The 17,553-nt window shown below is 37.8% G+C and overlaps 1 protein-coding gene across 11 annotated transcripts in view; it reads left to right on the top strand.

Moving 5' to 3' along the window:
- The window catches only part of MYO9A (myosin IXA), a 257,282-nt gene that overhangs the window by 210,317 nt on the left and 29,412 nt on the right, over positions 1 to 17,553 (top strand). For 8 of the 11 annotated variants that reach the window (XM_070377371.1, XM_070377369.1, XM_070377374.1 and 5 more), the window contains 8 exons: positions 656 to 767; positions 3,434 to 3,495; positions 5,685 to 5,877; positions 7,317 to 7,445; positions 8,384 to 8,489; positions 9,235 to 9,366; positions 10,235 to 10,358; positions 11,669 to 11,722. In XM_070377371.1, the coding sequence (XP_070233472.1) occupies positions 656 to 767; positions 3,434 to 3,495; positions 5,685 to 5,877; positions 7,317 to 7,445; positions 8,384 to 8,489; positions 9,235 to 9,366; positions 10,235 to 10,358; positions 11,669 to 11,722 (912 nt within the window). The remainder of the gene's footprint in view (positions 1 to 655; positions 768 to 3,433; positions 3,496 to 5,684; positions 5,878 to 7,316; positions 7,446 to 8,383; positions 8,490 to 9,234; positions 9,367 to 10,234; positions 10,359 to 11,668; positions 11,723 to 17,553) is intronic. The other 3 variants (XM_005905590.3, XM_070377376.1, XM_070377370.1) reach the window with 1 other exon arrangement.

The raw sequence follows: 17,553 nt of genomic DNA, 5'->3' as shown, positions 1-17,553 counted from the left end.
AGAGCATTCAAATTAAAATAAACAACAGTGATTTTCTACTTTGTCCATCTATGAGCAAAACTAAAAATAAATTAATTTCCTGGAAAGATAAATAAATATATAGATATTTTCCCAATACTGCAGATAGGGGGTTTATTTGCATAACTTTCTTGGAGAAGGTACTTTAATGATGATATATTAAAAGCCTTAAAAATATTAAAAACAAAACCAAAAAAACTTTGACTCAGCAGTTCTGCATCTAGGAATTTATCCAGTGGATATATCAACTTTTTCATACTGACATGTACCGACTCTTTATTGAAGAGGAATTTGTGATAAATAAACAGAAAAGTGTGAAAGGTTCTTGAGGTTAAATTTTTAAAACCCACTGCTTTTAATTTAACATGCTGATTCAGAGTTGTATAAGACAGCTCTTATATGTTTATAGCATTGTTTTCTGATTTTCATATAAGTTGGACTTGTCTCTCTACTAGATTGTTAGCTTTTTGAAAGCAGGGATCAGATAGTTTACCTTTATTTTATTTCTCAGAAGATCATAATTCTCCTCCTGGAATATGTGCCCAATGAAGACAACAAGGAATTGAAGGATTTCCTATTGCCTGACATGTTAGGGCAGTGTTGGCTTTGACATAAATAGCTGTATTTTTTCATTCAGGTAGAAGAGCACAATGGTCACATCTTTAAGGCCACCCAGTATAGCATCCCTACCTACTGTGAATACTGTTCTTCTTTGATATGGATCATGGACCGAGCCTCTGTTTGCAAATGTAAGTATGAAAGATCTTTGAGGAATGTTTTTAACCACTTGATATTTCCGTTTCCATGAGTTTAACATTAAGGAATAATTCACACTCCCTAATTCTTTAAACTCATCTCTCTTTATACTCCTTTTCATCTGCTCTTTGTAGGCAAATAAGATATTTTGATGTTCTTTGGTCACTGTATTTGCAGCTCATTGTCTGAAATGTTCTTCTCCTAGATGTTAGTATGACTTACTACTTCAGTTAATTCATGTCTCCACTAGTATATTAGAGAGCTTTTTCTTTACTCTCCTGTCTAAAACACTGCTCTGTCCACCAGTTCTCCATCCCTTTACTCAGCTTTTCTAGTCTTTATACTTGGAGCTTCCTTGGTGGCTCAGATGGTAAAGAATCCCTCTGCAATGCAGGAGACCTACTTATCACCACCCAAAATGATACTAAGTATTCATTTCCTTGTTTCTCTGTCCCACTAGAATGTGTTCTGTATAAGATCAAGAAACTGTCTCATACAGAAGTCTCTTCTGAATCACCAGGGCCTAGAACAGTTTTGGCACGTTATCAGTTCAGTTCAGTTCAGTCGCTCAGTCATGTCCGACTCTTTGTGACCCCATGAATCGCAGCACACCAGGCCTCTTTGTCCCTAACCAACTCCCGGAGTTCACTCAGACTCACGTCCATCGAGTCAGTGATGCCATCCAGCCATCTCATCCTCTGTCGTCCCCTTCTCCTCTTGCCCCCAATCCCTCCCAGCATCAGGGTCTTTTCCAATGAGTCAACTCTTTGCATGAGGTGGCCAAAGTACTGGAGTTTCAGCTTCAGCATCATTCCTTCCAAAGAAATCCCAGGGCTGATCTCCTTCAGAATGGACTGGTTGGATCTCCTTGCAGTCCAAGGGACTCTCAAGAGTCTTCTCCAACACCACAGTTTAAAAGCATCAATTCTTTGGCGCTCAGCCTTCTTCACAGTCCAACTCTCACATCCATACATGACCACAGGAAAAACCATAGCCTTGACTAGACGGACCTTTGTTGGCAAAGTAATGTCTCTGCTTTTGAATATGCTATGTAGGTTGGTCATAACTTTCCTTCCAAGGAGTAAGCGTCTTTTAATTTCATGGCTGCAGTCACCATCTGCAGTGAAGTTTTAGTAAATATTTACCGGGTAGTTGGACCTACATAGATGGATGGGTGAATTATTGAAATTCTTAGATTATACCTGGAAAGATACTTTATTTTACTATAATCCTTTCATCAGAACCTTTAAATCCTAGAATGTGAGTATTTACCGGGTAGTTGGACCTATATAGATGGATGGGTGAATTATTGAAATTCTTAGATTATACCTGGAAAGATACTTTATTTTACTATAATCCTTTCATCAGAACCTTTAAATCCTAGAATGTGAGTGGAGGTTTTTTTGAGGGTCCACTTGGTTCTGGCTTACAGAGAATCTTTAGCTTTCACTCCTGTCATTCCATATACATCTGCTCTGGTGCTTTTAATAATTCTGTGAAGCTTTGTTTACTAGTGGGCCAGAATCAAATGAAAGGGCTGGGTCCAGGATGACAGTAAGGATGAAAATCATGTTCATCATAGCAAAATCAGCACTTGGATATTGCTAGATATGTTCACTTGTTCAATGATTCAATAGTGGTTTTCCTTTAAAAAAAAACTATAGTGAGAGTAAAAAATAGGGTGTAGTTTGCCATGTACTTGAATGTTTAATGTTAGCCTGATTCCTATAGGTTTCGTATAATTTTCTCTGTGATCTGAAACTGAAAAATAGAAAGAATCTGCTTCTTCTTTTATGACTTGGGTGGGCTTGCTTTGATTTCTTAATAGAATTAACTTTTTGTGTGGTTATGCTGGTGATTTTACCACTACAATTACATGGCCTCCCCTACTTGACCTTGGCTTTGAAAATCCCTCAAATCATGCTTTTGAAGCTCAAGAAGAATATTGAGGTGTTGATTTGCAAGAGCCAGAGCCGGTCATACCAAAATAACACAGGCCAAGTATTTTCTCAGGATTCTCTTCTCAGTGAGCCCATACTGCTGCCTAGCCACCCTGTTATCTCCTGGTCCAAGAACTGATTTCTGCTCTGAACCTTTCATCTCATCTTCTCAATCACTACTGATGTTCTTTATGTTCTGGTTCCTCAGAGCTCTATTCTAGACTTTCTAGGAGAATGAATAAGGCCTTTTTTATAGCCTAATATGTTACCCGATTTGTTTTTATTTTAGTGTAGGTCTTTGATATTAATGCTTTTTTAATCCACTGGAATGATTCTTAATAGGTATTTCTTGCATTTTATCAGATCATAGAGCAAGTATAAGAGGGGAACATGGGCAATGGTTTGTGAATCAAACCAGGAAGATAGATAAATCTTTTGCTGGGATATGGTGGGGACAAGGAGGAGGGGCAGGCAGTCTTGAAAGAATAAAAAACTTTTTCCCAGACAGTGGTTAGGATTTTTAGGTATGTTTTTCAGCTTCATTTTTCTGAATTGAATGAGTTAAGACCATTTTTTATTCTATTATGATACAAAGTATATGATGCTATAGGAGTCTCAGATTTAAAAAAAGTATCTTCAAAATAAAACAGTAAACTTGTTAAGTTTTGCCACTAATATATAGACTCCTGAAAATGTTACATTTTAAACCTGTTTTTCAGTGTGCAAGTATGCTTGTCATAAGAAGTGCTGTCTGAAAACCACAGCCAAGTGTTCTAAAAAGGTAAGAAGTTATTACCTATGAGTAATAAATAACAAGTCTGTTGGAGAATGGTGCAAGAGAAGGAAAGGACAAAAAAGGTCTTTTTTGCCTTGTGGAAAGAAATCAAAGCCTCTTTGATGATCTTACAGAGTAGTGGTTTTCAAACTTTTTGGCCACAAAATACTGTAAGAAATAAGTTTTATATCATAATCCTGCTTACACATATAGAGGTATGTGTGTATGTATAACTGAATTGATTTTTCCAGAACTGTATTTACCTTTACTACATGGGAGCTGCTAACCTGATTTCACAACCAACAACTTATTAAAGCACTCTTTTTAAAGGTTTCCTGCTTTTTTTTTCTTTTTAAATTTTTTGGCCACGTTACGCAGTATGTGGGATATTAGTTCCCTGACCAGGGACTGAACCCACTCTCCTGCATTGGAAGTGTTTAGTTTTAACCCCTGGACTGCCAGGGAAGTTCTAAGGTTTCCTACTTTAAACACTCTTAAGTGTTCCTATAAACTGTCTTGAAAGTGGTAGGCTATAGTTAAAGATTTTAACATGCACAGTAAAATTCATCAGCATAGTTGGTGTGTTTACAAACTTCTACTTGGATTTGATACTGAACTTGTACTCTGATAATTTTATGCTTCAAAAAGGAACCATTTTGGAAATATTTCAGGCTTGTACTGACATGTGATCACATTTGCTTATTTGTCATGTACAATTTTAACAATACTGTGCAGATCTGAACTATAATAAAATATGTGTGCATGTTTACAGCCCATGTATATAGTTTTCATCTGTTCCAAATTAGTAGACAAATCATGGCAAAGTACAAAGATAAATTTGACTCAGGGCTTAAAATATACAATGAAGGTAAGACATCTGCTGGCTAAGATGGAGTAGCTTGTGGTAGACTAATACTTGTGCTGAGAACAACTGAAAAAAGTCTGTTGCCTAGCATTAGATAGCTGCCTAGGAAAATTGGAATTTAGGGGCCTAGAACCTACAGAGAAAAGAATTACAGATTGGTGAATCTATATGTGTGAGATGTTTTCCTCTAAGTGGGAATTTGTCAGTTTTTGTTGTAGGACAAGAAATCAAGATTCTGGGCAGAGGGCCACACTTAAGAGTCAGAAAAGCCAGAAAAGCTTTTAGAAATCTTACAGAGTTATAGAGACAAAAGTTGGAGTTTGGGATTGCCAAGACTTGAAGGACCATGATCCAAACATATAGAGAAGGGAGCCTAAAACTCGGGTTTTCCCTTTAAGGTGTTTTCTGAATTCTTAAGCTGCACAGGTCAAGAGGCTAAGAAGCTAACAGAAAAGCAGATTATTTTGCAGTCTCACAGTGTCAAAGAAAGAAAAATTAGAGTTGTATGAAAAGAAAGGGTGTACTAATAGACTAAAAGAACTCAGCACTGACTGCATGCAGGATGAAGGAGAGACTGGGGTATGCAGTGTTGGACTAGGCAAGGAGCATGGGGCAGGAGAAGGAAAGGACAAAAAGGAGATTTACATAAAAAGTTTCAGTCTCAGAGATAATAGCTGGCATTCTTCTTTTATTTAAAGTACTTCAAATAAACTTAAGGATAAGCCTTTTTTTCCCTATCACATAAAATAATAATGAAATACAATATCAGAATACACTATTGAATTAAATGAAAGAGGTCACTAATCTTGGGCCTCTGTGTGCCCCTGCCTTTAGCTGTGACATCAGTAGTCAGTTTAACTTCTCTAAAGTTTACGTAAACACCAGAGCATCCTTATGCTTCAGAAATTAGTGACAACTCTAATTCATATCAAATCAATAGGTTTTCTAGTGGTACATGGTAAATGTTTAGTATACAGAGTCTCTCCCCTTTCTCCTTTGCCCACAGCCCATCTTTACGTGAAGAGATTTTTTTAAGGAAAGGAAAGCAGTAACCTGTGGCCACTGCCTGCATTCTTCCCCATTATTTGGTGGGTTGGGGGGTGGAGAGGGGGGAGTGCAGTGAGAGGGGGGATTCAAGTGGAAGAGGATTGAAACGAACTTCTCACTTCTTTATATTCTCAGCATTAACAAGAATTCCCTTTCCTCCCAACTCTCGTAACTATGCTTTTAAAACTTGAGGAAAAGAAAAAATTGTTACTTTTAAAGAATTGGATAAATATATTTAAAGGTGTTTGAATGTATTTGGAATCAAAAATTATCTTCCATGTAGTATGATCCAGAGCTGTCCTCTCGACAATTTGGGGTTGAACTGTCCCGTTTGACCAGTGAAGACCGAACTGTTCCTTTGGTGGTGGAAAAGCTCATAAACTACATTGAAATGCATGGACTGTACACAGAAGGTATTTACCGAAAGTCTGGTTCAACTAATAAAATCAAGGAGCTTCGACAAGGTCTAGATACAGGTAAGATAGTACCCTCTAAATCAAGACCAAATACTCTTATTTAAGCAGGTCATCTCATGCTGTTAGTTTTTATTACATGTTGATCCTTTGCTTGAAGCCAGAAGAATGCAGTCTTTTCTGTGGTGCCTTTTTAAATTTTTTTTAATCATTTGTAGCTTTCTTTTATATGGTCCACTCAGCAAACATACATTGAGTATTTGTACAAGGGATTATTAGATATTTCAGACAGATCTCACTTAATCTTTTTAGCAGTCTGGTAAGATCATATCTTTAATTTACAAAGGAGAAAACTTGGGTTCAGGAAAATTAACTAATGAGCTATTGATAAGATGCAGGGCAATGTGCTGATGTTTTTCTATTAATCTTCACAACAAATGTTTGTACTGATGTTCACAGACAGTGATTATTATCCCTGTTTACAGATGAAGGAACTGAGGCTTATCGAGGATCTTGCCCAATGACTTACCACCAATAAGTGACAAAGCTGGCATTTAACCCATAATCTAAACTGTTGCCTGTTAATCTGTTACTCTGACTCCAAGTGATGTTCTTTCTGGTGTATATTATTGCCTTCCAACACTGATGACATAGTTATTTAAATTGATAATTAGTGATTTGAATATGTATCTGTGTAGAGCTGTAGCCTCAGTTCTGGAATGTATGCAGAGCTTTGACTTTGGTTTTATGTTCAACTTCTACTCTTTACCATTATTGAAAAGGGATAGATTTTTTTTTGGCTGCACTGCACAGCTTGTGGGATCTTAATTCCCCGAGCAGGGATTGAACCTGAGCCCTTGGCAGAAAGCATGGAGTCCTAACCACTGGACTGCCAGAGAATTCCCAGGAATAGATCTTTTTGAATCACATGTAGGTGCAATACTTGTCTCTGTATAACCAAGAGTCTACCCATAGGCACCATTCATCCTATATCACCCCAGTCATCTCATGTATAACCCTAGAGGGTTTTTAAGTGAAGCATAGTAAAGATTTTCTTCACATTTCATAAGCTCAGTTATCACTGTCCTTTTATCTCTAAGAATCACTTAAAATCAGTCTGACTTGTAGAAGATGTCTTTTAGGCCTTTCTTCTATTGGCCGTCTCAAACATCACTACTAAAAGTGTGGTTCACAGGCCAAGCTGCCGCAAGAGAAGTACAGAAACTGGGAGCAAGCATTTAGAAACTTTGATAGCAGTTTAATAGTGCTTTGACATGAAAACATGTGATCTTTTACTTTACACATCTATCAGTCCACAACAGTTCAAAAAACAGACAAAAACTGTACCTTTACCATAAGAGGAACACTGTTCCGAAGCATGGAATAGGATTGCAGAAGATATTGATAAAGGTATCTTTTGGTCATGATAGTTTCTAAAGTGCATTATTATTTGACCCTCTGCATATTTTGGCTTTCTTATCTAATTCTTTATCTCTGTATAGATGCTGAGAATGTAAACCTTGATGACTATAACATACATGTCATTGCAAGTGTATTCAAACAATGGCTTCGTGATTTACCCAATCCACTCATGACCTTTGAACTCTATGAGGAATTTCTTCGAGCTATGGGTAAGCACAGGTTTCCTGGGTTCAGGAAAGGGCTACACTTGGGAAAGAAATGCTATCTTCATATTAGACTGTTTAGCCATTCTCAGTTGGTTTAAGTTCATATAGATTCAAAAGTAATACAGTAGATATAAAACTGCCACTGAATTCGCACCTATTCAAATGTTGCCTTTCTTAGAGACTCATTAAAATGTCAATGTCCTAAAAACTTTCTGAGCAAGTCACTTAGTTGCTTCTCACAAAGAGGTTGAAAGACTAAGATTATAAATAAATTGTGAATCTAAGCAAGGACTCAGTGTAACGTTGGCTATCTATTCTGTGCCATACCTAACATGCTAGTTTAATTTTTCAGTGCTATAGATATGTAGGATTTTGATGAAGGCCTATGTAGAAGTATTCATTTAGGCCCCAAGGCATAGATCCTCAAATTCCCTTCAGACTTATTTACAGCTTAGGTTGAAAGCAAAAGGAGAAGGGGGTGGCAGAGGATGAGATGGTTGGATAGCATCACCAACTCAATGGACATGAGTTTGAATAAACTTTAGAAGATAGTGAATGACAGGGAAGCCTGGCATGGTGCAGTCCATGGGATTGCAAAGAGTTGGACACAACTTAATGACTAAAGGACAACAACAGATAACTTGTATAGCAGTTGATTAATTTTCATGGGGAATTGGTTTGCCACAAAATGAAAAACTGGGGTATCTCTTGCCCCTTACTGTAATCAAGAATTACTGGGATCTAAATTAAAACTCAGGAGCCTGCTTAGTGAGTATAGAACTCAAGCAGGGGGAGATTAGTGGTAACTAGTGAGTTTTCTTCTGCTATACAAGTATGGCTAAAACTCTTAAAAGTCAGCTGTACCCAGTGAATGTCCAGAAGGAAGGTGTAGTGTATAAGAGAAGATATTCAGTCTTAATTGCTGCTCTTCCTGTTTTCAGGCCTTCAGGAGAGGAAAGAGACAATCCGCGGTGTATACTCTGTCATTGACCAGCTCTCCCGAACTCATCTCAATACACTGGAACGCCTCATCTTTCATCTGGTCAGGTAACTTCAAGAAACAAAGATTTGCTTAACATTTTCTCTTGGATTGTGTTAAGTAAATGAAGAGTTCCTTCATATGGAAAACTGATATTTTTTTTCTTATTAATAAAGTCAATGCCTTGAACAGGTGGTTATGATTCCCTGGAGCAGAAATTCTCCATGGAGTTGGACTGCGTGGCAGGTGCTTCCCCACCCTAATGAGCCATGTAATCATTCAGTCTTATGGTGGCACTGTGTAGCCTAGCTAGATGTCTTAACTCTTGAACTAGAGAAGATGTGTGTTTATTGACATAGCCTAATTCATAGGAGGTAGTGGGGTCATATGGAGCTCAGGAATCGACTGACTAAAGAGACTTCAGGGGCAGTCTGTGTTCTCCTGAGAGTTGATGTTGGGGAAGAAAGCCATCTTTCTCTTTGGGTAAATATCTTTTATCACTGTCTGAAAATGCTTTAAGGTCTCTGCATTCTTTAGACATGTTCATCTATGAATGGTGACCTGGGACAGTGAGTCATAAATTTCCCTTGGTCAGCTATCTGCTGACCTCAGTTGCGTCAGGGAAGGAACAGAGTGAAAGAGTGCTTCCCAGAGGCAAGGAAACCGCTTTGGGGAAATTCTACAGTGTCTCAACTGGTAGGGATATCCTTCCAGTACTATGCAGCTGATGTCATTTGCCTTTCTCTCATCTCTTCTATCTCCCTGCAGTTTTCCTTTTTTATCCCAGGTTCACTTGGGTTTTTTGTTCCTTAGGATTGCTCTACAGGAGGACACTAATCGAATGTCTGCTAATGCTTTGGCCATTGTGTTTGCACCCTGCATTCTCCGCTGCCCTGACACCATCGACCCACTGCAAAGTGTGCAGGACATCAGTAAGACTACCACGTAAGGCCAGTCACTATCACCTCTGCAATACCCCACGGGCTTCTGCGTCAGTGTAGTCACTTTATCCAGCTATCAGAGTGAATGATTTATCCTTTTTTTACTTTGGCTGTGCCATTCAACTTGCAAGAATCTTAGTTGCCTGACCAGGAATTGAACATGGCCACACTGCAGTGGAAGTGCAGAGTCCTAACTACTGTACCACCAGGGAATTCCCCTAGTGAATGATTTCTTAGGTTCATATGTTTTTAATAAGATTGCTAGGCACCACTGGTCTTTTTTATGCTGAATATGAAAAATTCCTTTAGATTCTATGTATGAAGCATCTTTTGTTTTGAAAGGTCTTATTTTTTAAATTTGGCTTTTCTTTACATTTGTTTATAGTTTCCAGATGTATTTTAAAATCTCATTTTACCAAATTACATATACTTTGTATTTTCCTATAATCCAGTCTAACTGTAGTCTTGTGGCTCTGTATCTCTTTGGTCTTAATACTTCAATATTCCTGTATTTCACCTTGGCCTTTTTTCACGGATCTCTGATTTCCTTCTAGAGTGCTGATTTTTAACCTTTCCTGCAAAAGGAGCTTTCCCCCAGAAAGGCCTGGTATTTGTGTCCCATTCCCAGAGAGTCTGATTTACTTGGTCTGGGGTATGACCTAGGCATCGGGACTTACACCTGTTCCTCAGGTGGATACTAAAGTGTGAACCACCATTATAAACCCTGTCTCTGAGCTCATAAAATAAGGGATGTTGATTTTTCTCTTATCCTCCAATTCTACCACACTTAGCTGAAAAGTAGTCTGTGACTGATATAATGTATTTGATTTACTTCAGCTCTTAACAGTTTTCTCTCTTTCCTTTTGTTTCAGCTGTGTGGAGCTGATTGTTGTGGAACAAATGAATAAATATAAGGCTCGTCTCAAAGACATTAGTAGCCTGGAATTTGCTGAAAATAAAGCAAAGACCAGGCTATCACTGATTCGTAGATCAATGGTAAGATGCAGGACATAGAATCACAGGGGAAAGTGGGCGACTTCCTTGGAGTTTCAGTGCACATTATGATGTGTGGAGAGAGATTATTCTCCAAATCTTTTTCACACAGAGCAAGTGAAAAAAAAATCACCTGTCTCAGGGTATAATGTTATGCCTCATGTTTGATCTTTTAACTATTTTTAGTTTTATATACAATAAAATGTATATTCAATTAAATGTGAAGAATTTTATAAATCAAGTATTTGGATAAAATGTTGGTGGTTTAATAAGTTGCCCTGTTTTCTTTTCCTGTTCTTTCTATGAAAACTTGACCCACCCTAACTTTTGGTTCTACTTCCTTCTACCATCTGTTCCCATCCTTAACCATGTCACTTTTGCTTATCCTGCCAGTACTTCGGGGTGCAGACAACTTAATCACTTACAAGACTGTGGTTCATATGTTACAGATTTCCATTATGGATCTGCTATTATCAAATAAAGATTTGCTAGATTTTGAAGAAAAGCCGTACAAAAATGATAATTAATTTCTTCCATTTGGCCACTTTTCTGTTTAATATCTTCCTTTGTAACCAGTGACCTATATGTAAATAACTCCATTTCACACTGATCCATAATCAATAGGGTCTAGGTAACTGGAAACTTACTACTGCATTTAAGTTTAATTATTGCCCATTTAATACCCTTTCCCTGAATTGTAAAACAAAACTGTATTAGTGAACACCCATTCAGATCCCCAGTAAATCTCTAAAGAGAAGCAAGCTTCCCCACCATCAAGCCCATGCTTTTGCAGGGGCCCAGCAATACTTCCGCTATACTTCATAGTTTATCCTTAGATTAGCATTAAAGTAACTCTGTTTCTTCCTTTACTGTTAAACTGCCTGGCACAGGACAAGTGCCCAACAAATGTCTGTTGATTAAGTTAGTGAAGGGTGTTCTCTAAAAACAAACATAAACACAATTTTTCCAGCCAGTAAAGGTATTCAATAAAGCTCATCACAAAACACATTCTAAATTTTCTCCCCAGCAGATGAAAACAGAAACCCCATTTAAAAGTGAAACCCTTTTTGTAGTATGAATTTTTAAGAACTCAGTTCTGAGAGATCCAAGTTAGCAGTACCCATCCAGGGAAGAAAGGAAGAGACTTTTTACTATAAATCTACTTTTCACAGCAGGTAGACAAGCCGTGCTTTTTTGCTGATGCTGCAGAAGACGGATATATTCATTCCATTGAGAGATTAAACCTCTTTAATGGGGCGATGACATGTACATTCTAACCGTCTGCTTTCCTTTTCATGTCCTTCCTAATCCAGAAACCTGTACTAATTGCAGTTAGATTTATGAGCATTACCCGCAATTCAGTCTCGGTATGTATTAATATTGTAATGTGTCACAGCCACTTTACATTATCGTCTCTCATGCATCCAGCAGTTCTGCTCTGTCTGTCATCCATGCCTGTCCACCCTCCATGTGCAGCCCCAGTTCAGGTCCCACTTCCTGTTCAGCCTTCACGTGCTTTTCTCTTACTCTCTTTAGAATCTTTATTTTCTTTCCTCTGTATCATGCTTTTGAACTATGTCCATTTATAATATTCTGGTTTTTCCTCTTTGTCAGATAAGCCTCTTTGTAGATTTCTTTGGTGTGATTATTGAAAGGTGAACATTGAAAGCAATGAGGTGTCAAATTTCTGCTCTATGAGCTGTGTTCTCATCAGTCTCCTCCCTTACTACTTGAAAAACCTTTTACTGTTATTATCATCCTCGATCATTAGAAATGCTTATTTACCCATTCTTATCTGTGACTTTGTTGTCTTCCTAGAGGTAGAAGTATGACTTCTTATCTACTTAGTATTTTTTAGACAGAGCTGCAAGTAGTAGTGAGCCTGTCGATCGACTGGTTCTAGACTTAAATAATAATAGTAGAGTAGAGCTCATGCCAAAATTTCACACATGCAACAAAAGAATGAAGAGATGGAACACCAGTATATATGGAAACTAATTTCAGAGACTGTCCATCTTTGTGTAACCAGTTTGTTGAAGATCTCGATTTGCTGGGATATAAATATAAATCAGTTTTGCTTTTTATCTAGTAATTGCCTTCCAACTCTGCTGTATTAAAATCCCCTTTCCTACTGGATGTATCAAGTACCTTAACACGTCTTGTCATTTTTTCCATAATTTTTAAATGTTCTAGTCTCAATCTATTTTTTAAGACTAGTGAAGTCACTCAGTCATGTCTGATTCTTGGCGACCCCATGGACTGTAGCCTACCAGGCTCCTCCGTCCATGGGATTTTCCAGGCAAGAGTACAGGAGTGGGTTGCCCCCCATTTAAGCCTAAGTTCTCTTCATATTATAGCATCAGTCACAGGCTTGATCCAGTACTCTTATCACTTTTTCCCAGATTAGAATAGACCTTAATCTGGGGCTGAAAACTTTAGGTCACACACTTCTGCCTTCCCTCTTTCCTGTGCTGTTTTTATCCTCTGGTGTTGAAACTGGGAGGAGTGATAGGGGAAGCAGAATTCTACATGATGTGCCAAGTATTGAGTCTTCTTGGTTATTCAGCACTACTATTCAGGTTCATTGTAGACAGGCTAAATGAAGATGTGCTGACTGTGCTGACAGTGAGCTGAAGTCTGTCCTGTTTCCATAGGCATTGGCAATCCCTTGCAAGATTTGGTTACATCTTCTGATTGATGGCATTCATACCATGTGTCTCTGATATGTGTGTCTTTTTTTTTTTTTTTTTGCCTCAAGACCTTACCCAATCAGATCTACCTCCCATGGCCAGTTCTAGGGCCTGCAGGCACACTGGGGAAAAGGTTGTATTTTTCATACCTCTTGGTTCCTAAGAACTTAAGGTGGGTGATAGTCTTGCCTACCTTCCTATGTGACACTTTCCACACAGTCTCTCCCCACTTCTCTTTTCCCATAAGCATATTATAGAGTTGTAAATCAGTAAGTCTTTTGCCTATACAGACACCCAAACAGGGAATGAAATACCAGTCTGCCTTTCTTTCAGATGACTTCAAACTTGGATTCTTACCTTTTCAATTCGTTATGACACTGCTTTTTTGCTATAAGAGGAGAGACAATATCCTCCTTTCATAAACATTATGTTCCTCTCAAAGTCCAATAACCCCTCTTTTTTTTAAAAGCCTCTTTAGATATATATTGAAGGAAAGGTGCTAGAATATTGATGACAGTGTTGGTTTAAAGAAAATGGAACTCTCAGTAAGCCCTAAGAGGAGAAGCCAGTTATTGTTGGCTCCTTGAAACTATAAGAGGGGGTATTTAATTATCCTCAGCTTTTGACCTTAGGTACAATTTGGGAACATGAGGAAAACTCCCACTTGCATATGCATCCTATTGCATATGCATCCTATTGCATATGCATCTAGCTGTAGAACAGGTGTTGGGTCCAGACTTAAGATCAAGACTATGTCTCGTACGTATTTGGTATTCATTAAGCAACTAAGGGATTGAATCTGAGAACTGAATCTAGGAGAAAGAGTGATTTTTAGAATATTCACTACAAATAAACTAATCAAAGTCAGTAGTATTCATGTCTTCATAGGTGGAAAAGTTGCTATTCTGTAATTAAATACAGTAGTGACTTTTCTTAAGTGGAATGAAGTGAATTTGTATGTTATTGCTAATGTGAAAAGTCATTTGGGTTGGGTGTTAAAAGAGGAGAAATAATTTAACAAATGGAGAGAAGAAAGGGGAATGACAATTCCAGAGGCAGAGAAGCACGAAACAGATATGACTACCTTGTATAGCTAGAGCTGGGCAGGTTGTGTGGATGTGGAGAAGAATTTGGAAAGTTAGACTGAAACCAGACTTGTAGCATTAAAATTTTTGAATTCTCTGATTTTGAAGCTCTGGGAGCTATGGAAAGGTTTTGAAGTAGGAGAACGTTACCATCAATTCTTTTTGAAAAACAACTGGTAGCATTTTAAAGAAGAAAGGATTAGAGATGGGCAAAACTAGCAGCCTTTATCAGTTAGGAGACTCTTGACTTATAGATAATCATATGTGCCTTCACTAAAATAGGTTGAATCCTGATCATTCCATTTTGAAATGTTTTCTACTACCATGTACTTTCCATGTAATTAGATTTGTGTAGTATAAGCTAGGCTGTTCCCATACTAGGATTTCAGAATATGATGTACTCACAGTGTATCCAGTTATGTCTCTTATATAACAAATTAGGTGTTTTTGTAACTTATTTATATTATAAGTCTAAACATAAGTATTGATTTAATATTATTTAAGCTAATTAATATGAAGAATAGAATTTGAAATAACGTTTACTAATCTGTCAAACCACCTCACAAATTATCCTGTTGAAAGATGCTACAGAAGTTTTCACAGCCAAACAAAGTTTGGGATATAATATGTATCACTTCTAAAACTTTTAACTGTAGAGTACTTTCTTCATAATGGGTCTAGTTTAATAAGAGTTCTAAAAAAGGCATTTTAAAAACAACATTCTAGTTTTTAAAAATAGTATCAGTTGCTATTTTATGTACTTATTTTGGAATTTTGAAATTGCTCTTAAATCTTCAGGGTTTCTTGCTGCACTCATAGCAGTTGGCAGTGCGTGTGAATCTTGCATCATCTAGGCTTTCTGAAGAGCTTGCCTGCATGTCTCTGTTAGAAATGGGCATACCTGCAATTCTGTATATCAGTGTGGGTCTACAGGGATAAACTTGGCAATTGACTACACCAAGAGAAGCAAGAAATGCCCTTCCAAAAGTGAAGTGTTAATAATTGAAAAGTTAAGAATCAGTTGAAATGTGGCAGCTTTGAAGAGCTCCAAAGGAAAAAGATATTCAGGTGTGGACTTGACTCTGGCAAGTGTTCCTATCATTTCCTTATGTTAGTGCACAGTGTCTGAGTCTACTCTTCACATTCAGGTGACCTGACGTACAAAGAATTAGATCCCCAGAATGAAGATTTTCTGAGAATATAGAACTGTTCTTACTGTTTCTGGTACTGACCAGAAGGTAGTTTTGTAGTGTTAATCTTTTTTTTTTTTAAGATATAGTTGCTATATAACATTGTATTAGTTGTAGATGTAGCACATAATGATTTGATGTATGTATTAATATATATTGTGAAGTGATTATCACAATAAGTTTAGCTAAGCTTTGTCACTACATATAGTTAACAATTCTTTTCTTGTGATAAGACCGTTTAGGATCATGGTTAGATAAAACCACAACTGAAAGACCCTGGCTCTTTCTATTCCTCCAGAACCCTCTTTCAGAGATCACGATGGTATAGGCAAGAGGCAGGACTTGAAGATCCGCATACAGGAAGCGTGTAGCACCCATGCTGAGGAAAATTCGGCCTAGGACCTCTTCGGCATAGTAGGCAAGAGGAGAACAGTGTTTGTGCTTTTTTGTGTGTATTGTGAAAGCAGCATCTCTTTTGAAGCCTTGAAATTGTCTTATTCTCTCAGATGTGGACAAACAGGAAAAAAGATTATGTAGGGAATTCTTTTAGGAATAGGAGTGGAAGAACCACAGTAATATCTGGCAAGGGTGTTTTTCAAGAAACTTGAAAATTAGGTTTGTGGAATAAAAGGCAGAAGTTATGGAGTAAGGAAATATAAGAATTGCATGATCTTGGCATGGTAGGATTATATGTGAGAGAAGAGAAGATGAAGATTTACAAACAGTAGAGTGAGTGATCCAGGGGTGTTGAGTGTTTAGAGAATAGAAAGTAAGGAATATTAGACAAGAAAGGGTGATGGTGGCTCCCTGTGCATTTTATTTGCTGCAAGAGCTACCATTTGCATTCTAAAAATTGATTGTTAAATAGTCTCATTTCATTCTTGTATCTCCTTTTTTTAAAAATTCATATTTAAAGCTTAAAACTAGCTCTTTTGTATAATTCAGTTCAGTTGCTCTGTCGTGTCCAGCTCTTCACGATCCCATGGACTGCAGCATGCCAGGCTTCCCTGTCCATCCCAACTCCCAGAGCTTGCTCAAACTCATGTCCATTGAGTTGGTGATGCCATCCAACCATCTCATTCTCTATCGTCCCCTTCTTCTCCCACCTTCAATCTTTCCCAGCATCAGGGTCTCTTCCAATGAGTCGGTTCTTCGCATCAGGTGGCCAAAATATTGGAGTTTCAGCTTCAGCATCAGTCCTTCCGATGAATATTCAGGACTGATTTCCTTTAGGATTTGCTGGTTTGATTTCCTTTCAGTCCAAGGGACTCTCAAAAGTCTTCTCCAACACCACAGTTCAAAAGCATCAATTCTTTGGCCCTCAGCTTTCTCTATAGTCCAACTTTCACATCCATACATGACTGCTGGAAAAACCACAGCTTTGACTAGGACAGACCTTTGTCAGCAAAGTAATGTCTCTGCTTTTTAATACGTTGTCTAGGTGGGTCATTGCTTTTCTTCCAAGGAGAAAGCACCTTTTAATTTTATGGCTGCAGTCACCATCTGCAGCAATTTTGGAGCCCAGGAAAATAAAGTCTCTCACTGTTTCCATTGTTTCCCCATGTATTTGCCATGAGGTGATGGGACTGGATGCCATGATCTTCGTTTTTTTAATGTTGAGTTTTAAGCCAACTTTTTCACTCACCTCTTTGACTTTCATCAAAAGGCTCTTTAGTTCCTCTTCACTTTCTGCCATAAGGGTAGTGTCATCTGCATATCTGAGATTATTGATATTTCACCCAGCAGTCTTGATTCCAGCTTATGCTTCATCCAGCCCGGCATTCCACATGATAAGTTAAATAAGCATGGTGTCAATTTACAGCCTTGATACACTCCTTTCCCAATTTGGAACCAGTCAGTTGTTCCATGTCCTATTCTAACTGTTGTTTCTTGACCTGCATACAGATTTCTCAGGAGGCAGGTGAGGTGGTCTGGTATTCCCATCTCTTTAAGAAATTTTCCACATTTTGTTGTGATCCACAGTCAAAGGCTTTCACGTAGTCAATAAAGCAGAAGTAAATGTTTTTCTGGAACTCTCTTGCTTTTTCTATGATCCAACGGGTGTTGGCAATTTGATCTCTGGTTCCTCTGCCTTTTCCAAATCCAGCTTGAACATCTGGAAGTTCACAGTTCACATACTGTTGAAGCCTGGCTTGGAGAATTTTGAGCATTACATAATATAATAAAAGTATTATACTTTTGTATAATAGTTAATGCTTTTAAAGAAACAGTT

The sequence above is a fragment of the Bos mutus genome, chromosome 10 (assembly GCF_027580195.1).
Source record: "Bos mutus isolate GX-2022 chromosome 10, NWIPB_WYAK_1.1, whole genome shotgun sequence".
In the NCBI taxonomy this organism is placed as follows: domain Eukaryota; kingdom Metazoa; phylum Chordata; class Mammalia; order Artiodactyla; family Bovidae; genus Bos; species Bos mutus.
Note: the sequence above shows the minus strand (reverse complement) of the source record. Positions and strands in the feature narration are given on the sequence as shown.